Raw genomic sequence first — 26,233 nt, 5'->3', positions numbered from 1 at the left:
CATAGCACATGCGTCACTGAATTGTATTAAGAAACCATAACTTGGTCAGTAGTATGCCAAAGTTCTTGTTATAAGGTCTTTTTATTATTTTAAATCTGCATATGTGCTATAGTAATGTTAAAAAATTAATAAATATTCATTCTAAAGTGCATCTTGTTAAAGAAAGTTAGATGTTGAATTACAAAAATATTACAATTAAAAATAAAATTATTTTACTAAAATAAATATTTTTTACAATATTAAAATTAATTTTAATAATTAATATTATCATTTTATATAAACATTTTTACAATCAAATATAACATTAACAATTATCATTTTATATTACTTTAATAACTAAGGGCATTTTGGTAATCTTCAATTTCTACCAATCAAACAAATATTTTTTATCTCTCGCATCAATCAAATCATACACTAATTCTCACAAATTTTACTTCCAAATCCACTCTCAATTACTCACAAATCTACTAAAAAAACAATAAAAAAATTACCCTCAAATCTATTCAATTCATCTCTCCCAAATCCCTACAAAAGAATAAAGCCTGAGAGAGCCAGAAGCTACAAGAGAAAATTAAGGGCTGAAATGTGAGTTCACTGTAGAGACAAAGGGATATGATTTGGAAAAGATTGATAAATTTGAGAAGATTTTAAAATAAATTAAGTGTTATTTTATTTTAAAAGATTTAGAAGTGATGGATAGTAAATTTAGAAGTAAAATTTATAAAAAATTATAAAAAATTATGAGAAATTTGATTAATGTTATAATAAAAAAATATTTTAATAGATAAAAAATAAAAATTATCAAATTGTTTTTAATAATAATTATAATATAAATTGATATTTAAAAATAACATATTTTTTTGTAAAAAATGATTTAAAATAGTAGAATTAAAAAATAACAATAAATAATTAATACAAATATATTTTCTTAGGATAATGAATTTTTTTTTGTTTAGAAATTTTTTACTTTAGTAAATAATTTAACTATATGTGGTATTACGTATCAATAAATTAGTAATTATACAATGAAAACAATGTATTCAGTATGATTGTCTCCAAGAGTTTCAATGGCATAAACAAAACAACGATGCAGTTCAAGAGTCCATCTTAAAAGAGGGACTTTTGATCTTATATACTGTTTCCCTACACCTTCCCTTCCACAACTACCCATTTTTCCTTCTCTTCAAAGACTTACCTTCACTTTCCACTTCTGAAAGCAAAAGGGTGCTGATAATACCTTATGGTAGGTGTTGTTGCTGCTTCCAACGTGTATGCAGCTAGCCAAATGACAAAAAGGAAAAACAAAAGAATAAGAAAATCAAACAGAAGAGGTTTTTTCACCTTATATACTCTCAAATCTGAGTGTATATTCTTCCACATGATTTGTTTAAGGGGCATATTCTTCCACATGCTCTGTTTAAGGGGCATATTCTTCCATATAAATAGCATCCATACATGTCGCTTGTTCCATCAGCAAAGTGTTTCCTTAAGAAGTAACTTGGCACCCATATCTGGTAGTAAAAAGCCATTGAAATGCAACTGAATCATCTGGGAACCTCCCCTTTAGCTAGTCACCTTAACCGTTAGAAGCAACTTCGGCTTCTTGCATTGACAATAGCAGCCAAGTTGCTTTATTTGCAAGGAATCACTGAAGCAGACAAAAGAACTTCAATTAGCATTATTATTATTATCCACTATACAAAAGCGAAGCAAGAAAAATTACCTCCTTTGCCTTCTTGCATGGTACTTTTACCATTCTGGCAATTAAATAAAGAATCACACAAAAATGAAATTGAGAACATATCCTATCTGCCCTGTTCTTTCTGCTTCAATGATGATAGTGCGGTTACATTTGATTTACTCTGATGATGTTTTATCTGTAAGCCAGGCCCAACAATTACTGCAGTTCGGGTAAACATATATCAGTAACCATCATCTCTTTAGGCGATCTTTTGAAGTATTATTACTTGATTCATTAAGAAGTGCTTTATATGTAGCATAATCTGCAACAAGTCCTTTCTCAGAATTAAATGAGTCAACATCAACTGAGCTTCCATGCTTGCAATGACCATCTAGTAAAATGTTATACGTAATATCGTTTGGAGCCACCCCCAAATTAAGCATTGCATCTAACAGCATTTTAGCATTTTTCATCTGACCTTGCTTGCACATTCCATTCATTAGCGCATTATACGTGACAACTCCTGGCCTATGTCCATTGCGTTGCATCTCCTTGAGCAACTTGAATCCCGCCTTAACATCACCCTTCTTACAAAAGCAATCAATTACTATGGTATACGTTGAATCATCCGGTTTGAAACCAGCACTCAGCATGTCTCTTAACATTCTCTCCGCATCATGAACTCTCCCATCTCTACAAAGCCCAGAGATAAGCGCTGTGAAAGCTACATCATCAAGTTCAATCCCCTCTTCAACCATTCTCCTTTTAATCTCCAACGCAGATTCCATTTCTCCATCCTTGCAACATCCATCAATCAGTGTAGTGAAGGTGATCTTGTCAGGCTTCAAACCACTCGCACTCATCTCATCCAGAAGCCGCCTAGCCTCCTTTAAATCTCCAACCTTACATAGACCATTGAGCAATGCATTATACGTAACCAAGTCAGGTCTAACACCCTCAGCCAGCATCATCTGAAAATTCTTCAAAGCCAAGTCAACTTTCCCACCTTTGCACTGCCCATCAATCAAAGTAGTGAATGTAACACCATTCGGAACCAATCTTCTCCCGCGCATCTCATCAAACAAAAGACTCCCCTCATCCAACCTACCCTCCTTACACAAGCCATTGATCAAAGCGCTGAAAGTGAAGACATCAGGATATATTCCCTCACTCTCCATAACACCCTTCAACCGAAAACCCTCCTCCACATTCCCCACTTTACAACACCCACTAATCAAAGTATTAAAACTAACAACCGTCGGCCGCAAACCCCTTTTGGGAATTTCATCGAACACCAACCGCGCATTACCAACGTCACCAACTTTGCAAAACCCATGCATCAAAACGTTAAAAAAATAAATTTTTGCCGGATACCCAGAATCCAAAACCTCCAAATATAAACCCCAGGAACGCTCAACTTCAAGGGGTTTCAACCTGACCACGTGACGAAGCAGATTCTCGCAACCGCGAACCGGGACGGGGAACTTATTCTTCGTAACCAAACGGAAACACTCAACAGCGTCGGGTATAAACCCGGAATCAACGTAAGCGCACATTAGAGCATCGAAGACTATGCCAGCGGAGTGGTGACGAGGAGGCATGGTGCGGATAATGGAAGAGAAAAGGGAAGAAGCGGAGTTGGATCCTTTTCGCGAAACAAGGAAGGAAAGAAGGGAGTGTGCTTCGGGTAGCATTCGGTGGAGGTAGAGGAAGTGCAGCATGGTGCAGTAGGAATGGAGCGTGTGGCGAAAGGGAGGTCGCGATGCGAGGTAGTTGAAGAAGGAGAGGAGGGAGGAAGGGGAGAGGGAGAGAGGGTTGAGGGTGATGAGGTTGGCGACGTGGCGCGTCGTAAGGGAAGGGAGGATGCGCCGGAGTCTTGGGTTCTGAGAGTAATCATGGTTGTGTTTGTTCTGGGAATCTTGGATTGCTTCGGAGATTGCGCATAGAAGGTCGTGGTCTTCGTAGGGGAAGAATGAGAGAGAGGAAAATGGAAGATGGTGAAGGTTAAGGCCAACGCAGGAACAAAGGGATTCAAAGTCATGATACAGTTTGATTTTCAAGTTGAGGGCCATGGCCATCTGCTCTCTTACCTTCACCGTGTTTTACAGAGAATATATATATATATATATATATATAGGATATAAATGAGTAATAATATAGGATATAAATATGTTTTTTGATATAGTAGAGAAGTTTCAACATATACTACATCAATTTAAAACTATCGTCGATCATAATAGATATAGAAAATAATGTTACTTAAAAAAATTGAAGTGATCGAGAAATTTGACAGAATATGAGAGAATTCATTATTTATATTTGAAAGAATGATAATAATAATTAAATTTGTCCAATTTTGAAGAAAAAAATAAATGAAAATCATTTAGATTTTAGAACTTAAACAAGTGAGAATCCAATAAACTTGAAAAGAAAATCAATCTGGTTAGTTTGTTATCCCATAATATAATATAATATATATATATATATATATATATATATATATATATATATATATATATATATATATATATATATATATATATATATAAGATAAAAATATGTATTGAATTATATAATTTGCATTGATCATATTATAATTGTGCTAATAAGAACAAATATTATCCTAAACGGATGATGATAAATGATTACAATAATTACTGTAATATTACATAATAAATAAAAATTAATATTGTGAATATAAAAAATCAAGAGTCATAAACAATATGATATTGAACATAATATTTGATTTTGTCTAACTCTCTGTCTCAAATTGGTGGTGACATAGTCAAATACATGGTTGATTACGAGTTCATTACTTGTCATCTTTTAATGAAAATACATGATTGATTCATATATGTAATTGCTCCACTCGGTGAAACATATGCATACTATAACTTTGTTGCTCAAAACAGAGTTGTGGGATTGCTGGTTTTGGTTGGTCTTGTATGAGTGAGAGATTTAGTCAAATAATCTGTAATTTGATCAGTAGTAGGAACATATATCACATTTACTTCATTTTGTAGGAATTGATCATATATGTAGTGCACATTTATCTCAATGTGCTTGGATCGTGCGTGCATGACTGGATTAAAAGCAATTCACTTGGCACTTAGATTATCACACCATAGAATTGGTTTTTTGAGCATTGGTAAATTTAGTTCAATCAATAGAGATCTAACCTAAGTTACTTCAGTTGCAAGGTCAGTCAGGGCTCTGAATTCTAATGTTTTGCTTGATTGTGACACTACCTTTTGTCTTCTTGAAGACCAGAAACAAGAATTTCTCTAAGAAACACAAACAGTCCTGCCACTGATTTTCTATCATCAATACTGGTTGCCCAATCTACATCATAATACCCCATTATGTCAAGATCATTTGAGAGTTTTATGTGTAGACATAAGTTCATTATGCCTTGAAGATATCTTATAATTTTGTTTACTCCTTGACAATGATCCATGGTAGGTGTGCTCATGTATTGACTGAGTTTGTTGACAACAAAGGCAATCTCCGACCTTCTGTTGGTCAAATATTGCAAATCTATACACAATAAAATTGATCATTGGTTCCCCTTCTGTAGTAAATTGTCTACCTGACACTATTAGTGTTGGATAAGCTGAAATTGTCTCCATGTTGAATTTTTTTAGAATATCTTTTATGTACTTAGTTTGCCTTAGATACATTCCATTATCATTCTTGTGTACTTCAATGTCAAGAAAATATTGTATATGTCTTAAGTTTTTCAGAGAGAAAACAACATTTAATTGATTGATGAACGTTTCTAAGCATTGACGGTTGCTTCATGTTACAATAATGTCATCAACAGAAATGAGAAGGAATGTAATATGATTTGTACCTCTATAAGAATGAATAAAGAAGAATCACTTTTGGTGTTTTGGAAACTCTAACGTAACAGTGTCTCTTAGTTTATCAAACTAAGCTCTTGGTGCTTGCTTCAAATCCTATATGGCCTTGGACAATCTACATATATAATTTGGTTTGGTTGAGTCTATGTAACCTTCAGGTTGATGCATAAAAATTGTTTCCTTCAAATTTCCATTTAGAAAGACATTGTTTAGGTTGAGTTGCCTAACATCCTAAATGAAATGTATTACTATGATACTATGACTAATATAATTCTGACAAAGCTGGACTTGACAACATGACTGAAAGTTTCATGAAATTTTATGTTTGTTGCTTGTGGGGAACCTCTCGCAACAAGTCTTGTTTTTCTTCTTTCGATTGAACCATTTGCTTTATACTTGATTTTGAATATCCGTTTTGAGTCTATGATGTTTTCTTGACCCTTGAATGACATTAATGTCCAAGTTTGATTAGACATTAGAGCCTTGACTTTAGTGTCCATGGTTTCTTTCCATTATGGGTTGATTAGGGCTTCCTTAACATTTCTTGGTTCTTTGTCATCTTCACAAATCTTTTTCCATCCTATGTATGGTTGCTTAGGCTTGTAAATTTCAGTTTTACTTCTGGTCACCATCTAGTGGGTGTTGGTGTTGGGATGATTACTTTCAATTTCAATTTGACTACTATTTTCTACTAGCTTCACTGATATTGAACCTTTTTCTTGACTTTCTCTTGATGTATTGTTATTAGTAACGACTCACAAGATATCCTTCATTTATATCAGTGTTGACAAGACTATCACTTGTGATTTCTTTATGATGACTTATAGTATTGTTTCCTGGTTCAAGAGTATTATTGATAGTGGTAGATCTAGAGTAATTAGGAAGCAAAATTGACATAGGTTTAGTTAATTCTTTTAAAGAATTTATTGTGTCAATGAAACCTTCATGAGAAGGGAAGTGATTCTCATTAAAAATCACATGTTTTTAGATGAAAATTCTCCCATGAGAGTTAATGCATTTGTATCCTTCGTGTGAATTACTGTAACCAAGAAACATACACCTAGTTGTCCGAAGCTTGTTTTGATTGTATGGTTGAGACAAGGATAACCGACATAACCAAAAGGTTTCAAGTTTTCCTACTCAGGTTCTTTCTTGTGAACCAAAGAGTATGGACTTTTGTTTGGATTATTTATTATGATAATCTATTGATTAGGTAAACAACAGTTGAGAAGGCTTCCCCACTAGTAATATAAAGGCATTTTGACTTGTGCTAACAGGGTTAGGCCAAGTTCAGCAATATATCTGTGTTTTCTCTCAACTGTTGGAACAATCGGTACCGTTATAGAGTCGCGCAGCGGAATAAAATATTTAGAAAGCGTGTTACGGTCACAAATCAAGTTTAATGGTCCGTTTTAGAAAAACAATTTTCTTAGAGAAAATTTATCAAACAGTTGATGTACGTACAATAAAATGAGTGTAGGGAATAAGAAGATCAACACATAATTTTTATCCTGGTTCGAATCAAAAGATTCTACGTCCAGTCGTTAATCACTATAAATAGTGATTAACCTTTTTCACTAAAAATGGTTTCACAAATTACAACAAATAGTGAATAAAGCAGATAAATAAACCTTCCTTCGACGAACGAACCGGAAGAAGAACACTCTGCCAACTCGAAGAGAACCGCTCCGACTATCGACAAACGAAACGCGAGCTTCTCCTATTCACGAGACCAGGCAAAGCACCTTGCTAACTCGAAGAGAGCTTGCTCCGACTATCGACACACGACACACGAGCCTCTCCTGTTCACGAGACCAAGCAAGGGAACTTGAACTATAGCTTCTGAGAACTTCCTCTGACAAACAGTATTCTGCAAGAGCTTCTGTTTAACAACTTTTTTTTCTGATTTCTCCAAATCAAAATATATAGCCAAGTACACTGAATGCCAAAGGTCAGCTCCCAACTGCCATGAATAATCGATTATTGTAAGTGATAATCGATTATTCAAGTCCGTTACAGGGTTTTCAAAATGTGATAATCGATTATATGAAGAGATAATCGATTATTCCTGTATGACTTTGTGATAATCGATTATTGCCATTCCATAATCGATTATTGCAGTTAAAAATGCAAGTTTACAAGGTTTACAAGAATTTCCTACTACATTTAATTTCTACAAATTGCTTTTAACTAATTCTAATATCTTCTTCAACTAAAACTTCTTGTAGCATCATCAAAACAAATTTCTTCAAGATTTACCAATACTCCTTATTGGTAACATCAACCCTACCATTTTGTTGAGAGATTTAGGGACAAGGCATTCTAAATTTAATTTCTAATTCTGAGGCAATCCTTTGAACAAGTTTAAATTCACCACCTTCATCACATTTTTTGACTTTAAGTTTTCTTTTAAACTGATTTTCAATCATAGCTTTGAAAAAGGTAAAGACATAGTTTATGATTTTTGCTTTAAGGGAAAAATCTATGTGAACCTACTAAAATCATCAATAAAATGAACATAATATTTGAACCTAGATGGAGAAAAAATTGGAGCAGGACCCCAAACACCAGTATGAATTAAATCTAAAATTCTATTAGCATGTGAGGAAGAGCCTTTGAAAGGCAACATGTGTAGTTTACCAAACTGACAAGCTTTACAAAATGTGAATGAGTCATTAAATGATGTTTTCACATTACATTCCTTCAAGACCTTTTTTAGAACTTTATTCTTGGGATGTCCAAGTTTCTTATGCCAACTTTCTTTAAGAAACATATAAACATAAGAGTCTTTATTGTCACATAATTGATATAAGTCATTTGTAAGTTTCCCTTTTAGAAGAGCTTTCCTTGTCAATTTGTCATTCACAAAGCAACACTTTTCTTCATGCTAAACAAGAATATTATTTCAAACAATCAATTTTGAAATACTTAGCAAATTTTTGGAACATAAAGAACATCATGCGGATGATGATTATTCAATTTGGTTTATTTGAGCCATTACTTTCTGTCTTTCACCATTACCAACAAGTAAAGAATTCTTACGATCATTTTGACCAAGTTCCTGAATTTTGTCCCTTTTGGTGAGTCACATGGTTGTTGGCTCCACTGTCAAAATACAATTCATGATCTTGACCTTGATAAGATTAAGCTATGAATGTCTTATGTGTTCCTTATTTTTCATTGTCAACAAAGGAAGTTTTCCACGTGTGGCTAATCCTTCTGTATATCTGACATATTGGTTTGGATATCTTACCTTTTCCTCTGCCACCTCTCCTGCTTTTGAAATTAAAAGCTCTCCAATCACTCTGGGATCTAAATCTATTGTCTTTGAACTCATTCTTAGCAACAAAGTTTGCAAAGGCATTCAAATTAAGACGATTATAATTATTAAGTTGATCTAATCGATTATCAAATGTTAACAATTGGGTTTGCAATTCAATCCAATTGATGTTAATATGATAAAATAGTTTGATAACCACTGGATTGTAATCAGAATCCAAACCATTTAGTGTTTGAATCACTAAATCAAAATTATAAATTGGTGAACCTGCCAACATTAATTTATCAGCAAGGTTTTTCATCTTGCCAAGATATTGTTTCATCTTTATGTCTTTTTTTCATGTGTTGTGAATTTGATATTTAAAATAGACGATTTTGGATCTGGTGTGCGTACCAGCAAGACTTTAAGCTTCATCTATTTAGAGGTTTCACAATGAAGCAATTGAGTTGCAATGTCAATTGACATAGAATTCATCAATCATCCTAAAATGGCTTGATCTTGAGCTTTCCAATCCTCATAACTAGGATTGACTTTTGTTGTCATGTTATCCTCAACAATGAATTTGTGGAGACATTCTATCTTTCCTAACATATAGGTATTAAGTTTGCAGCCTCTGATCACGAGTAATATATACTATATATTTACATAGTGGATAATTATTCTTGTCCAACTTGACACAGATTATAAATGAAAGGTCATTTTTTAATTGGCAGCAAATGACATGATTGTTGTGATTATGGATTAAAGCTTGGATACCAAGGTGAAAAAAATATATTAAATTGTATAATTTGCATTGATAATGAATGTGTTTAAATAAAAAAAATAACCTACAATAACCTATAATTGGGATAATAAGAATAAATACTATCCTAAATTTGATGTTTATGAATGATTATAATAATAACTATAATATTATCAAATAAATAAAAATTGATATAGTTAATAACTAAAATAAAAAAATCATAAATGATGAAATATTGGACATAATATTTAATTATGTCTAACTATATATATCACATTGTAGCCAATTATAATATTCTATGTAATAAATACGAGTTGTTACTTTTCGCATTCATACATAACATAATTCAGTATACTCTCGATCATGTACATAAAAAAAATGGATTTCACTGTGAAGTTATTGCTCCCGTACTTCCAACCACACTCTATTCAGAAAATTTTCAATGAGAGAACAACACGTTCTTACCAATAATTTTGTATGTGAAGAAGACAATTCTACCCTATGAGAAGAAACAAGTATATGTTAAAGAAACATGCGAAACCAATACCCAGCATTGGAAAACGATCATAGTGCACCGTTTTTCCATTGGCAAACGCTTAATTAACCGCAGGTACATGCTTTGTCGGTAGTCCACGACGAGAAACCCCCAGAGCACTAGGATCCACCACGTCTTTCTCTCCTCCACAAACAACTCCATGCCTTAGCCAAAACCCTTTTCTAACCTTCTTCTTCTTCTTCGTCTGCGTTCTTCCATTTGTAGAGTTATTGTCTGCACCGTTGAAAGGTTTCTGATTAGAATCCTCCACAAGACTAGTAAGTTGCCTTGAAATCCTTTGCACTTCATATTCATCAAGAAGGGAAAGCTTCGTTGCATGAAGATTTGGGAACCCTTCACGTGCTTCCATGGCCGTTCTCATTGCTTCTAACCTGTAACGCGAAGGCCTTGGCTCATGCCGAGTTACTGTGGCATGAAACTCGGTTATGGTCTTGCCCTTAGAGCCCGAGTTGTGTTGGTACCACGCCCATGCAGCAGCCTTTACAAAGGATAAGTCATTGGTGTTGGTGTTGGTGTTGGTGCTGTTTTTGGGTGGTTTTCTTCTCTCCATGAGAAGGGTTAGGAAAGAGAAATTGGAAGCCATGAGTGTGATGTGAGAATGTGTGGGAAAATTAAGTTCCACGCAATGCAATGCAACGCAATATGGAAAAGTAGTAATTAGGTTTGTTTAATGCGTTATAGAGTGTTGTGTTGTGTTGAATTTTGCACTTGGTCATGTGTGAAGAAAGGTATATGTGACTTTCTTCCACCAAGTTGGGCTGGGCCGTGCACAGATAGTCCTCGTGCTGCTGTCAGGTATTAATGGGATCATTTAATTTGGACGCGTGTATTGGGCCCTCCTAGGGCCCTACTACGAGAATCGGTTTTATTTGTTGTTTCTTCTAGCTAGGAAGATTACGTGTTGTTCTGACTTGTCTATTAGAGGCTTCTTCTTATTCTTTGTTCTTGTAGTTTTTAAAACCAGTCATTTTCTTTATCTTAATATTTAGCCTCTTATCATGAGATGCCTCAATAAAAGAAAATCACACAAAACAACAGCATATAATTACTTGAGGACCATTACATTATTCCAACACTTGAAATGTACACTGAGGAAATGAAACAACCAACAAACAAGACCTAACAACCAACCAGAGTACAAAGAAAACATTATAAAAACACAAATTATCATAGTAAACACACAAGCAAGGCATCAAAGATATAAGGAAGGCACATGTGATTGCTCTCAGACTACTTTCATGGTTTCCAAAGAATGATTGTCTGAGCAATCATGGAAGTGACGACATAAGGGTCCATGTTAGATGCAGGCCTCCTATCCTCAAAGTATCCCTTCCCTTTCTTCTCTGTGTCCCTCCCTACCCTAATTGAAGCACCACGGTTCGCAACACCCTGCATTCCCACATCAACACCACCATCAATACATTAACATAACATTCAATCTTTTCATTTTCTGCCTTGTTTCGTTAACAATTCAATAAACTACTACTACAAAAATAAAACTTTACTATTAGTTCAATAACTTAATATTTAAAAAACTAGTAAAACATCATACATGTGATTACTTCTTCAAGTTTAAACAAGTTTGTTTCCTTAATATTGCTTTATGGCTTACCCATATGAAGGTGTTTATGTCCGCTGTCTCGTGTTTTCCTGTCAAACGACGTTCATTGCCTTCTCCATAAGCGGCTATGTGCTCCTTGTGCCTCTTTTCCAACTTACTGATTGCTTTTTTGATGACTTCATAGCCACCATCGCTTCTCATGGACTTGGTACTGCAACATTAATTATATATACATATCATCCACTTGTCAAGCATAAAAGTAATGTGACACCATGTTAATTACTAACAAACTCATTCATTATACCTGAAATTCGTGTGAGCGCCGGCACAATTCCAATCACCCTAGTTTTTAAGAACCCGGCCAAAATGACATGAGTCAATATCATTACACCAAATTAAGTAAACCATATACATAAGAAAGTATGCTGTGGTAATAACATGAATGTTTTGATTGAATGTGTAGAGAATCAAATATGGTCTCAGTTTTTTCATGAGTATGGGATATCCACCTTAATCGGTTGAGGATCAAAAGAAAGCACCACCCCAGCAATCTCGGTGATCCTCTGTTAACACAGATAAAGACATTGCTGTAAATTTTTCACAAAAGAGAATGAATTTGATGATGAGGGTGACACAGTATTCAATAACAACCTCCAAAATGTAGCGAGCAACCCACAAGTCGTCACAGGCAGATATGCCAGCCGATGGACCAATTTGGAATTCCCACTACATATATCATCAAGAATGAATTCAAATCAAAGAAGTTAGAATTTGAAGAAAAAAAAAATACCAAATATAAGTCTAGAACACAATAATAGATCAAGCAACATCCAGTACTATTGGGTCTAGAATTTGACATTGGCTGAAACAATAGGGTTAAAGAATGATGAATAGGAATATTTTATTTTAATTTACCTGACCGGGCATCACTTCTCCATTAATTCCAGTAATGTTAATGCCTGCATAAAGACAGGCTTTGAAATGAGAGTTCACAATGTCCCGTCCGAAAGCTTTGTTTGCTCCAACACCACAATAGTAGGGTCCCTTATGAGCAAGGGAAAAAATTCAGTACATGTAACGATAAGTCAATAACAAAATTTAATGAAGTGAATTGGCATAACAACTCACAATACTCAGTTTGTCAGCCACAAAAAAGGACTCAAGTTTAAATTGGGTCAAAAATTTAGAAACCTTTCATAGAAAAGATCATGTAAGCGGCTGGAATAATTTGATGAGTGCCATACAAAAATTAAACGATGGGGTGCTTTACATCAAACACCTAATCTTCCATTTTAAAAATTGAAGAAAAGGAATTTCACCTGGGGTCCAGGAAAACCACCAATAGGCCATCCGAGGGGCCATTGGACATCTTTCTGCAACAAGGTGTATTCTTGCTCAATGCCATACCTAGAAGGAGATCGTAAATTAACATTTATTGTAGGGAAAAGAAGAAAATAATGATGGTGAAAGGTCACTAGAAACTGCAAGGAAGCAACAAAATATACCAGGGTTCTTCAGCAACAACATCAGGATGGCTAAATATCTTTGCCGCATTATATCTCTTGTTGGTAGGAATGGGTTCTCCCGCAGCAGTGTAAGTATCACACATAACCTGCAACAAATTGCAATTATAAGACATGAGATGAAAGATTTTTTTTTTTTCACACATAAAATAGCAGACATGAAGAAACATACCAGAATATTTTCACCCCTCCTGAATGGATCCTTGAAAATTGCTTGTGGACTGTTGTGTTTGGTTAAGAGACACAACATTAATGAGAAGTGTTGGAAAAGAACAAACCCTAAATATGTGATGGTCCAAATTGACCACAAAATGATCCATGATTTGAAAGTGTGGAGAAAGGTATGAAGAGATGGGAATGGAGAAGGGAGCTTACTATAACAGCACTTCACTATCTGCTCCAGGAGCTTGACCAGTGCTGGAACCATCATAGGTCCATTTGGGAAGCTCGGAAGGATCATTAACCGGACCTGAAAGAGTCTATATCCAAGATCACTTTATATTTGCCTTAATAACAAAGTCAAATAGAAAGATTGAAATTAATGCATACTTTTTCTGGCTCTTTTCTAAGTTGGATCAGGTACTCGGTTCAAAAACTTCCAGAAGGCACAGACATTTTTTAATAATTATAAACATTCTAAAACATTAATAGATAGAAACAAGTTGTTGTTTGCTTCTCTTTTTGGTTACAAAATTAAATAAACTCACCCGTGCCTTACTCCTCATGTCCATACCAGATCCACCAACCCTGTCATAATAAAAATCAAAAGGGGTTAAGAGTTTAATAAGTGTCGAAAAGCTATTTCATCACATAATATCATAGAAAATTGACAAAAAAATGTGGTTAAGATAGGACAAACTAGCAATTTAAGTAGAGCAATCATTGTTCAAACATACAAATAAAACCAAAATCAAAATTATTCAACAAGCATATTATTATTCAGGTACATCAAGAGAATAATTGCAGCATAGGTACATGTTAAGTGAAAAAATTCAGTAAAAATGTGATTGGTATTGGATATTTAAGAGCATGAATTCCTTTAAATTTCAATCATAATTACTTCCAATTTAGAATAATTTCCTTTACTTGAAGGAGAGAAACAAGAACTCTAGAAGAGAATGGGAGAAGATGTTTCATCCATATCAAGTCAAGAAATATAGGAAAATTTACTAAAACTACATATTTTTGTTTGAACAAGAAATAAAAGGAAACAGGGAAGTCTCTGGAATTCATTTTCATTTAACTGAAATCAATCAATGAAACTAAAACATTTGAAAAGAATAGGAAAACCAAAAAAAAATTCATTCAGATAAACCAACAAATATAGGTAGAATTCATTAAAATTATGTATTTTTGCTTGAAAAAAAATACCAAGAAATAGGACAGTCTCTTGAACTTATTTTCAAATTGACTGAGTATTTTTACTTAAGCAAAAACAGTCAATCAATGAAATAAACTAAAACATTTGAAAAGAATAGAAAAGTCGAAGAAAGTTTCAATCAGATTAAGCTAGGGTGAATTCACTGAAGAAACATACTTTTGATTGAGAAAAAATAGTAGGAAACAGAGAAATCTCTTAAACTTATTCTTACTTTTATTTTTACTTGAGTGAGTTAAGTGAAAATAATCAATCAAGAAAAGAAATTAAAACACTTGAAAAGAATAGAAAAGTGGAAGAAAGTTCCTTCAGATTAAGCCAACTAATGTAGTGAGAATTCACTAAAGCAACATATTTTTGCTTGAAAAAAAATACCAAAAAACAGGAAAGTCTCTTTAACTTATTTTCACTTGAGTGAGTATTTTCACTTAAGTGAAAACAAAGAATCAATCAAGGAAATAAACTAAAACATTTGAAAAAAAATAGGAAAGCCTAAAAAAGTTTCATTAAGATCAAGTCAACTAATGGAGAGAAAATTCATTAAAGCTACATATTTTTGCTTGGAAAAAAAATACCAAGAAACAAGACAGTTTCTTGAATTTATTTTCACTTGATTGGGTATTTTCACTTAAGCGAAAGCAATCTATCAAAAGAAAAGAATAGAAAAACAGAAGAAAATTTCATTTAAATCAAGGAAAATTTTTGCTTGAGAAAAATAGCAGAAAACAAGGAAATTTCTAACTTATTTTCACTTGAGTGAGTATTATCAATTAAGCAAAATCAATCAAGGAAAAAAAAAACTAAAATATTTGAAAAGAATAAGAAAGTAGAAGAAAATTTCATTCAGATCAAGCCAACAAATATAGGAACAATTAAATGGACATATTTTTACTTAAGCAAAAAATAACAGAAAACATAAAAGTCTTTTAAACTTATTTTCACTTGAACAAGTATTTTCATTTAAGCAAAAATACCTTTCTTTAGCTTGGAAACATAAGATTAGATTGAGCTAAACTTCACTTGCTTGAACAAAAGTTTGTAAAAATATAAAAGTCCTTGAGAGCTAATTGTTGTACTTTATTTTGTTCACAATTTTGTTTGCTGTGGCCTTTTTTGAGAGTAATTTTGGGAGATGAACACGAAGGGAGGAGACGAAGGAAGCCTGAATCAATTAGGAAGAAGATTCAATACTTACTCTTTTTTTTTTTGTCCTAAATCCATTAATAGTGTAAAAGGAAAACCATCATTATTATAGTTGTTGATCTTTTGAACCTAACATTTTCTGATTCTTTATCCAGTGTTGATGATTTTATTTTATTTTTAAATGTTAAAATGATTTGAGCACTCATATCTTTTAACTAATTTAGATTGGGGTTGAAATCAGATCTTAAATATGAAATTAAATCAGATTATTTCAAATGTTTGAATGTTAGAAATAAATAAATATAGTAGTTAAAGTTTAATTAATCATGATGAGTTAAAAAATCAGATGTCAAGATTAAATCTTTAGATATTCTATAGTTATTCTCTAATAACACTGAAGTACTGAAGTTGAATATATATATATATATATATATATATATATATATATATATATATATATATATATATCATTAGAAAAGCACAGTAAAAAGGAATATGAGAAATTCAACCTGACATACTTCTTCTCATAATTGTTATTTCAATCCAACAATTTTGATTTCTGAAGTTAAAATTATTTTCATAAATATAAATCTTGAATACATTTTGTTAAACACTATTTTATTATGAAAATCTTTAATGTAAGTTGAATTGCATAAATCTCTAGGAATACACTAGAGTTGTTGTTAAACTTATTACTACAGAAAAAGAAAAAAATCTTATCAGTACATCCATGCACACATAAGAACGTATAGAGACGTGCCATATTGTAACCCTTGTTTACACGTGCATGGGATGTAAATATGTCGTAAGAAAAGAGAGATGAGACACTAACCATATGTATTCCGCGATCACCTTCTCAGTAGTGTTGGAGAGGTTAAGGTTGATTAGATCGGAGAGTAACGACATCTTCTTGGAATACAAAATTTTAGCACAGAACGATAATTTCTTTCTCTTCCCTTGTACCACTGTTTCGATACAAGGTTGGGGCTTTACAGTGTGATCTCTGATATGTTAAAACAATTTACAAATGTTATCATGCGTTTCAGAAAGAAAATCAACATACAGTAGGGGACAACTTTCTGCAATAGGAATCATGTTTCTGAAAAATGTTCACACATACAAATCAAAGATTTTTATGTTTGGTTTTAATAGGGTTTCTTCAAACATACATATATATATATTACTTTTTTTCGTCTCTTGATACATTTCATATCACAGGTTTAGTGAGAAAACTCACTTTCACTTACTCTGATTTATTTAATATGGTTGTTATTGCATTACTAATGTTAATATTAACATTGTTAATTAATTTACCATTTTTCCTCCTTCTTATAATAACTTCCAAGTTAGGAACCAAAGATATACATAAATGTTATACAAAAATAATATTTTAACAACCCTAAAGAAATGCACCCACCTTACTATTCACTTTAATGCTATAATAATATATATTAGAATTTTAAATTAAAAAATAAAATAAATATAATTAAAATATTGTTATTTTGAGTTATTAAAGGATTGTTTTATGCTTAATGGGTGTCTGAAAAATCTTTTTGGAAATATTAAACCAAAAAGTCATTATTAAATACAAAAACTCCTAAGAACAGTTCGAAAGTCATATCTTATGTAAAATGAAAACTTTCAGATAATGGACAAGGAATGCAGAGTAGAAGATGTCAGATATCAAAGATATTTTTGTCTTGAGATGTCATATAGTAAGGGTATTTTTGTCTTGAGATGTCATATTGTAAGGGTATTTTTGTCTTGAGATGTCATATAGTAAGGGTATTTTTGTCTTGAGATGTCATATATTAAGGGTATATTTGTCTTCTTAAAACAGTGGAGGTGTAGAAGAAGTCATGGAATGCAGGAAGAAAAATTCCCGGAAACCAATGGTCCAGAGCCCAGAAGCTTGTGTCCAACACAGGCCTAATTGTTGGTTTTAGTCTTTCAAAACAACAAAAATTTCACACAGAAAATAAAAAATGATCGAAAAATTAATCGGTAAATTACAAGCCACTAAAGGCTTGAGTGTAATGTTCACTTGCATGCACGTATGAGAAGCAACCATGAACTGGAGCAAGCCTCGCAAACAAAAAACTAGAACAATTCTCAGAAATAAAAAATGAAATTAATTTCTACATATAACAATTTCAAATTTTTTATTTTGTTAATCTATGTTAAAATCATGGGCACTTTTTTTCTTGTTATCAGAAAAACTCCAAATAGGTCTAAGTAAAAAGAAACACAGAAATATAGGCAATTACCACGAGGATGTTTTTCTTTGAGCCAAGTTTCAAAATCTGGAAATGAAAACTTTTGCTGGTTTTGCAGGCGTAGCCAAAGTTGGAGTTTTGGAGAAAGATTTGAGAGGAAATAGTATGGGTTGAGAGGAAGAGTATGTGTAGAATAAATAATGTAAAAATGGAGAAACAAAAATGCAAACAATGCCGCTTCTCTCTCTTTCAGATCTCTTTTCAGATGTACGTGTCATTTCCCTTGTCATTCTATGTTCAAAAGCTTGACACCTGCCCTGCACAACATATTCCCTAATCCAATGGCTAAAAATTCCTCATCCTAGTTGCACCCGTGTATATGTGTGAGAAATTTTCATGGAATTCCTCATGCTTATTCATAAAATTACATTTAAATATTAATATGTTTACAAAAAAAGTTTCTTAAGATTCGGATTAACTTTCAGGTCAGTTACAATCACCTATAGTTTTAATCTATGAAATATTTAGGAACCACTTAGTTTGTTTGTTTTTATATGTATGTATTTTTTCAGAGAAATGTGAGGGTGAATTTATTATTTGCTCGTTTGCTTTTATGATTTTGTATGAATTTGAGAACACATATTTGCGTGAGACATAGAGGGATTGATTCGTGCAAATTGCAAAGACTGGAAATGATGGTAAATGGAAAAGGCAAAATTACCATTGTCTTTCTTTTGAAATAAGGTTGTTCTTTCCAAACCGTATTAAAGATTCCTAGTGAAATTTCATATATGTATAGTTAAGATTCTTCTGCGAATTCTGAGTCTTTGACAATGGAGGGAGAGAAATGGGTTGGTAGTTTCATTAAAAAGCCATGAATGTGCCATGAACGTGAAGGCTTGGTGTATTTAGGTGGTGGCACAGAAAATCTTGTAATAATATTGGTCAAATTTTCCACTATTGTGCAAACCACCAACCTAGTTCCAACACCAATTTTAACAGAATTTTCAACCTCGTTCGAAATCGCGAATGGATTTTAACCTAAAGCTAATTTTATTTAACCTTGTGTTATAAGTAATCCCTGTTATTAAATTTTATTTTTAAAATTGACACCTCAATTCTTTTTAGAGTGTCACATAATGATAATCTAGACAGCTCATTTAGTTTTGGCCATTGAGGCAATTCTGTCGTTAGCGTTTTTAATGCCTTAAGCAAAAAGGACTAATATAAACCGTTTTTACATAATATGAGAAGTCTGTGAACTTTTGAAAAAAAAGTAGGACAACTTTTAACATATCTAACCAACAGAAAGACCAAAATAGGTATTAAACCAAAAAATAAAATCTCTTTGAAAACAATTTTGCTTTTAGCAAGTCAAAGTTTGGTGTCGAAATCAGTATTCTTTTTACAGATACAAAGCTCTCGTTAATTATTGAAATAATGTATAAATAATAAATAAGTTTATTTTAATTTTTGTCTAGCTTATTTATTCTATGAACACTTATAATATTATTGTTATTTCTTTATATTTGATAAAAGAAATGTACTGTGACCTCACATTTCTTAATAATAAACTTACTTGTGAAAGTTTTACTAAACATATTAACCATTTACATACCATATTACTTAATTTTTATTTGATTTACAAACTATATTGTTGTTTATTTATAAAATTATGTAAATGGACAATTAAACAAGTTCTCAAACATATAATATTGGTTGTTTACCAATTAGGTTAGTAATTTTGTTAGTTGCACATTCAATCTAGTTGAGAAATGAACAAATGGACTAGTTATGTATGTATTGATGTATCAAACCATACTTTTAAACATATCAAAATATTAAGACTTCCTCAAAATATTTAGAGTAATGACTATATATAAAGCACATAAGTCATATAAAAGTAACATGGAGTTCATATACAAATGATGAATAGAACATATAAAAATGACACATGAAACACATAAAACTGATATGAATGTCATAAAAATGAAATGAATGTTAGAGAGATAATGATATAAAGAAATGATACAAAGGTCATGAAAAATGTTATGAACACATATATAGTAATGAGACAAAAAAATGTCACATATTCACTTTTATTCATTTGACCTGCCCTGTTAAAAACTTAAAATGAAATAATTGAGGAAAAAAATTTCTAAGTAAAGGAGGACATGTGTATATCACAACAGAACAAATAATTAACTATACTTTTATTAGAAGCATGGTGTTCATAACTAGTTTTTTTAACACTTGTAATAAAATCATATTACTTTTTTGGCTTTTAGATATTATATATTGTCATGTAATTAGAAGATATTTTTGTTATTATATATATATATATATATATATATATATATATATATTATGTTCTAGAATGAAGTTGATAAATATTATTTCTACATTGTTGATTTGTAAATTACCTTTCTATGTGTGTTGAAGTAGTTTTCAAATATCTCTTTTATAATAATAATAATAATAATACTAAGTTTACCAAATGTAATCTCTTCAAATTAATTTAACTTTCAAGGTATCTTTTTTTCTTTAACTTTCAAATATATATATATATATATATATATATATATATATATATATATATATATATGTTTTTGGCCCCAAAAAGGAAAACAACAGACAATGGGATATTTGAAAAGATGCTACGTACGGAAACACCAATCTCAAAAAATAACCTTTCTGCATGTATGTTTGCACTCCTTGGGGGAATTTATTAAAGTTCATCTTACTTTTTGCATTGGAATGTGAAATTCTTCTTCAGAACAGTCAGAACACTGGTGGAACGGCTTCCTAAGCACACCAAGATCCAAGATCTGCATAACAAAGCTCCAAGAATTATCAGAAAGTTGTTCCCTTGGGACCAAACCAATCAGCACAGCAGCTTCAGATAACAGAATACATGCACACTCGTGAAGGCTATACTTTCTTAACACGGTTTTAAGACGCGTGTACACATCTCTATATTCTATCTGTCACTTCATAATCAACTATTAACGATATCATGGTTAGTTTTATATCGAAAGTAATTATAAAAGTAGAGATACTCTTCTATTACGTTTTATCATATTTTGATTTGAATAAAAAAAAGACATGAAACACAGCTAATTTCAATCTTGGGGCTTTCTTAATACATGTTCTGTTACTGTTTGGTTTCGTGAACTTTGGCTTTAAAAGACATGAACTTTATTTATTTTAATATATTTTGGTATGCTACAAATCAGAGTTGTTAATCGTGTACGTTGTAATCCCGAATCATGTTAGAACCTTAGTTAAAAATGACCATTGTAAGCATATATTCACTTTAACCTTTTCTTTTTCTTGTCTCCTTCTTATTAAGTTGGTCCCTTAGATTTTTTTTTTTCAATTACAAAACAATGTTGAGTTTGAAACACATAAGATATGTACAATGATTAAAGTTGAGTTTGAAAAGCCGTTGCAGTATCGATCAACAGACATTTTAGACAGACGCAGAGATAGAGATGCGCATGCACTTTGTTTGGTCAAACAGAAACCCGAAATGCTTCACGAAAAGAAATTCGAACCGAACAACATAACACAAATACTTGAAAGCCATACCATTATTATTCTAAAACTTAAAACGTTCATTGAGGGAAGGAAGCAACAATGCCTAACATCAGGCAAGCTGGTCACAAAACAAGAGCGCACACACAACAGAAATGAACAAATTGATAATTCTAAGGTAGAACCAACTATGCATAGCAGAAGCCATTTGTGGTTGTGTTTTTAGGTTGCTTATGGTTTCCAAAGAATGGTTGTCTGAGCAATCATGGAAGTGACGACGTAAGGGTCCATGTTAGATGCAGGCCTCCTATCCTCAAAGTATCCCTTCCCTTTCTTCTCTGTGTCCCTCCCTACCCTGATTGAAGCACCACGGTTCGCAACACCCTGCATTTCCACATCAACACCACCATCAATACATTAACATAATAACATTCAATCTTTTCATTTTCTGCCTTGTTTCGTTAACAATTCAATAAACTACTACTACAAAAATAGAACTCTACTATTAGTTCAATAACTTAATATTTTAAAAACTAGTAAAACATCATACATGTGATTACCTCTACAAGTTTAAACAAGTTTGTTTCCTTAATATTGGTTTATGGCTTACCCATATGAAGGTGTTCATGTCCGCTGTCTCGTGTTTTCCTGTCAAACGACGTTCGTTGCCTTCTCCATAAGCAGCAATGTGCTCCTTGTGCCTCTTTTCCAACTTGCTGATTGCTTTTTTGATGACTTCATAGCCACCATCGTTTCTCATGGACTCGGTACTGCAACATTATATATACATATCATCCACTTGCAAGCATAAAGTAAAGTGATATTATGGTATGTTAATCACTAACTACCCTTACTGTAAGTAACCATGATTACCTGTAATTCGTGTGAGCACCAGCACCATTCCAATCACCCTGTTGTAAGAGCATAACCAAAATCAATAAAGCATAGACCAAAAAGGAGTATATACATGTTCAATGTTAATTACTTAAAACTAATTTTAACCGTATGTTTTGATTATATATAGAGTCAAGATGACCTCAATTTTTGTGGGCTACAGAGGGACAAAAATGTAAGTAGATTATAAATTCAAATCGGATTAGTATTGTTCACCTGAATCGGTTTAGGATCAAAGGAAAGTACCACTCCTGCAATCTCAGTTATTCTCTGGCAATACAGAGAGAAAACATTTACTGAAATAATTTTAAGAAACTAGTGGTGACCAATTTGTAGCTACTGAAGTGTTAAGTACCTCCAAAATGTAACGGGCAACCCATAACTCGTCAGCAGCAGAGATGCCCACCGATGGACCAACTTGGAATTCCCACTACCCATCATGAAGAATAATTTATTTAAGAGAGTTGAAATTGTAAAACAACAATACATTAGATAAAAAAAACAAAAGGATATGAAATATAAGGGTAAAAAAATTTATGAATATATTTCAACTTACCTGACCAGGCATCACTTCTCCATTAATTCCACTTATGTTAATGCCAGCATAAAGACATGCTTTGTAATGGGAGTCAACAATATCACGCCCGAAAGCCTTGTTAGCACCAATACCACAATAGTACGGTCCCTGTTGAGCGAGAAAGAAATACAGAGAATGCATGAAGCCATAAGTCATTATCAAACCATTAAAAAGTGAATTATAGCATAAAAAAGTCAGCGACAAAAAAGACGATTAAGATTAAGTTAGTTTCAAAAGTTAATAACCTTTCATCAAAAGTCATCAATAAAATGTGTACATTATTAATTAAAAGCTTAATTATTTGTTAATAATGAATGTCACAACGGACAAACTTTATACCCATGGAAATCTACACCGGCAACAAATCTTCAATTTGAAACATTGAAGAAAGGAATTTTCACCTGGGCCCCAGGAAAACCGCCAAGAGGCCATCCAACAGGCCACTGAACATCTTTCTGCAACAAGGTATATTCCTGCTCGATGCCATACCTGTTTGGAGATCATAATGTGACGTTTTATTCGAGAAAAAAAAGAATAAAATCATTAGTAAAAGCTCATCGGAAACTGCAAAGAATTCACAAAAGATATATTATACCAGGGCTCTTCAGCAACAACATCAGGATGGCTAAATATCTTTGCCGCATTATGTCTCTTGTTGGTAGGGATGGGTTCCCCAGCAGGAGTGTAAGCGTCACACATAACCTGAAATCGATTACAATTGCCAGATATGAAATGATTACACCATGGAAACAAGTTTAAGTGGTGAAAGACGTGTTCATGACAGATTAAACAGTAGACAAGATGAAACATACCAGGATATTGTTACCCCTCCTGAATGGATCCCTGAAAATTGTTTGGGGGCTGTTGTATTGATTAAGATACTCAACATTAATGACAACATTTTGGAAAATAACCAATCTTAAAACATGTAAGAGTACAAAATTGCCAGAAAATGAAGCAAAAAAGAAAGAAAAAAAACAGATACATACTATAAGATAACTTCACTATCTTGCCCAGGAGCTTGACCTGTGCTGGAACCATCGTAGTTCCACTTTGGAAGTTTCGAAGGGTCTTCAACCGGTCCAGACAGAGTCTAAAATCCAAATTCATCGTTACCAACCAGCAAAAAATAAATAAAACTGACATAAATCCATACACTTTTCATATTTCTCTGCAATTTGTACTTAGTTTTCTTAAAAATCTGTAAACCACCGATAAGTTCTACAGTTTAAAATAAATTTTAAAAAATAACTAACAAAGAGTATGGTCACACTGTAAAAACAAATACTATTAAAATTTGAAAAATATAAAGCAAAGTTTTAGGAAAATCAATCAGTTGCATGCTTTACGCGAAAATCACTTATTAAAAACATAACCCACCAGTGTTCTCAAGATACTGCTTAAACAGTCCAAAAGAGAGATGGTGATTGAGTAATTAAAAGCAGAATCTTTTTTAATGAAAAAATAAAAGTCCATAAAAACAGATTTAAAAATCATAACAAAACATATTTTTACATATTCCAGTTTTAATCAGTAGTTCAACATATGCCTGATAAAAATATATTTAAAAAAAAAAGTACTAGAGACCTGAAGGAAGCCGTGGGTAAGACTCCATTTGAAAAATTTATAGACACTTTTACTCTTTTCTAGGATTTTTCCAACAGTACTAAAAAAAAAATTATCAGACAAAATCAAATAAAGTTTTTTTTTTCTCTTTTGGTGACAGAGGGTGAGTAAGTTACCCTTGCTTTGCTCCTCATGTCTATGCCAGATCCACCAACCCTAAACGTGGAGAAAATAGAAGAAGCAATAGTGAGTGAAGATATGATGCTACATCGCAATGGTGATTTTGACGTGCAGGGGAAACAGAGGACGTGTGAGTGTAGGAAAAAACAAGCACTAACCATATGTACTCGGCGATCACCTTCTCCGTGGAGTCGGAGAGATTAAGGTTAACAAGATCGGAGAGTGACGACATCCTCAGGAAACCAAAACTTTCAGCAGAGACTCTTTGCAGATAATTTTTTTCTTTCTCTTCCTTTCAGTGCGTGGATACAAAGTTGTTGCAGTGGGTTTTATAGTGTTTGTGCTTGTGCTAGCTCCCAGTTTCCAAACCAAGTAATAAAACCAAGATAAAACTGTAACAGAATGCGTATTTTCACCTGTAAGAATAATATTCTTATATTTTCAAAGAGCTTAAAGAAAATTGTAGATGATCTTATAGATAAATATAAATGTAGTTCAATAGTGACTATTTATTTATTGCATGTTATTTAAGCTAGTTCAACATGTTATTTAAACCCCAAAGGTCATTTCATAGATTTTTTTTTATTTATGAAAATGGTTATTAAATTTTGCCTTTTCATCTTTAGTAATTATCAAATACTTATATTTTTCTCTCACCGTTAAAAATTATAATTAATATTAGACGGTACAATATATTGGGCAAAATATTTTAAATACTTCTCTAATTATATTATAGTTCATATATATGATTAAACTTCAAATTATATTTTAGTGAATTACCAATTTAATCTCAAAGGGAAAGATTGAAATTCAGACACTTTAGTCTCTTGAAGAAATAAATGTTTATGAAACTTTACTTCATGGTTCGTTTTGACTCCTTCCTAAACTAATACCATAATAATAATTTTCTTGTTATTGTTGCCTGGTGAGAATTAATAATCGTACACACAAACAACCTCACAAAAAAAAAGTAGCATATATGTGCAATATTTTGTATTTTCACATTAAATTTTGAATTTAAACATATAATAACTTAATCTTGCCTTGAATAGCTACTTTCACGGTCTATAAAACATTTAAATATATTAATTTTAAATTATTTAATTTTTTAAATATTTTATATGAATAGGATTACTAAAATTTATTAAATTTTAATTTTTCTAAGTTAAATAAATCATTTTAGTTATCCACCAAATACAAATAATTATTCAAATATCATACTGATTAAAACATCATCAATATTATTGATATTTTCTGTTAATATTAATTTAATTTTCTGTCAAAGTTTCTCGGTATCTTTTTATTGATATTAACATTTTTTTTCTTGATCACGTTGGTTATATTGTTTTGATTTGACATCTACCACAACTATTTAAATCAACTTTAGATTACTTTTGTGACACTTTTTGTGAAGTTTATTTTATAGATTTTTTTTATTAATGTCAACTAATAATTAGTTGGTATTGGTCTAAAATTTTCCAAAATTATTGACAAAAATAACAATAAACGTTAATTAGATAACACAAATAATTATTA

The 26,233-nt window shown here is 32.2% G+C and overlaps 3 protein-coding genes across 4 annotated transcripts; all 3 read right to left on the bottom strand.

Annotated features, from left to right (window-relative positions):
- Positions 1-1,039: 1,039 nt before the first annotated feature.
- On the bottom strand, positions 1,040-3,777 carry LOC108337226 (putative pentatricopeptide repeat-containing protein At1g09680). Its single transcript, XM_017573705.2, has 2 exons — positions 1,724-3,777; positions 1,040-1,648 (listed from the first exon to the last, which is right to left on the bottom strand). Exon 1 carries the CDS (start codon positions 3,757-3,759, stop codon positions 1,933-1,935), a length of 1,827 nt encoding a protein of 608 aa, XP_017429194.1. The 5' UTR covers positions 3,760-3,777; the 3' UTR covers positions 1,040-1,648; positions 1,724-1,932.
- Positions 3,778-11,144: 7,367 nt separating this feature from the next.
- LOC108338417 (glutamine synthetase cytosolic isozyme 2) lies at positions 11,145-18,161 on the bottom strand. Its single transcript, XM_017575285.2, has 13 exons — positions 17,995-18,161; positions 16,560-16,730; positions 13,914-13,953; positions 13,582-13,685; positions 13,379-13,427; positions 13,189-13,295; positions 13,003-13,090; positions 12,599-12,727; positions 12,335-12,409; positions 12,193-12,246; positions 11,988-12,025; positions 11,735-11,894; positions 11,145-11,511 (listed from the first exon to the last, which is right to left on the bottom strand). Exons 2-13 carry the CDS (start codon positions 16,631-16,633, stop codon positions 11,359-11,361), a joined length of 1,071 nt encoding a protein of 356 aa, XP_017430774.1. The 5' UTR covers positions 16,634-16,730; positions 17,995-18,161; the 3' UTR covers positions 11,145-11,358.
- A 3,357-nt stretch (positions 18,162-21,518) lies between these two features.
- On the bottom strand, positions 21,519-25,112 carry LOC108338323 (glutamine synthetase N-1). 2 transcript variants are annotated; one of them, XM_017575123.2, is made up of 12 exons: positions 24,856-25,106; positions 24,694-24,733; positions 23,941-24,044; positions 23,764-23,812; positions 23,547-23,653; positions 23,353-23,440; positions 22,931-23,059; positions 22,730-22,804; positions 22,591-22,644; positions 22,354-22,391; positions 22,091-22,250; positions 21,519-21,864 (listed from the first exon to the last, which is right to left on the bottom strand). In XM_017575123.2, the coding sequence occupies exons 1-12, from the start codon at positions 24,927-24,929 to the stop codon at positions 21,712-21,714; spliced, it is 1,071 nt and encodes a 356-aa protein (XP_017430612.1). In that variant the 5' UTR covers positions 24,930-25,106; the 3' UTR covers positions 21,519-21,711. The 2 variants fall into 2 exon arrangements, with proteins under 2 accessions (XP_017430612.1, XP_052736777.1); XM_052880817.1 differs by lacking the exon at positions 22,091-22,250 and having other exon boundaries at positions 21,519-21,804; positions 24,856-25,112.
- Positions 25,113-26,233: the final 1,121 nt, after the last annotated feature.

This window comes from Vigna angularis, chromosome 7 (genome assembly GCF_016808095.1).
Source record: "Vigna angularis cultivar LongXiaoDou No.4 chromosome 7, ASM1680809v1, whole genome shotgun sequence".
NCBI lineage: Eukaryota > Viridiplantae > Streptophyta > Magnoliopsida > Fabales > Fabaceae > Vigna > Vigna angularis.
This window is presented reverse-complemented; position numbering and strand designations above follow the sequence as displayed.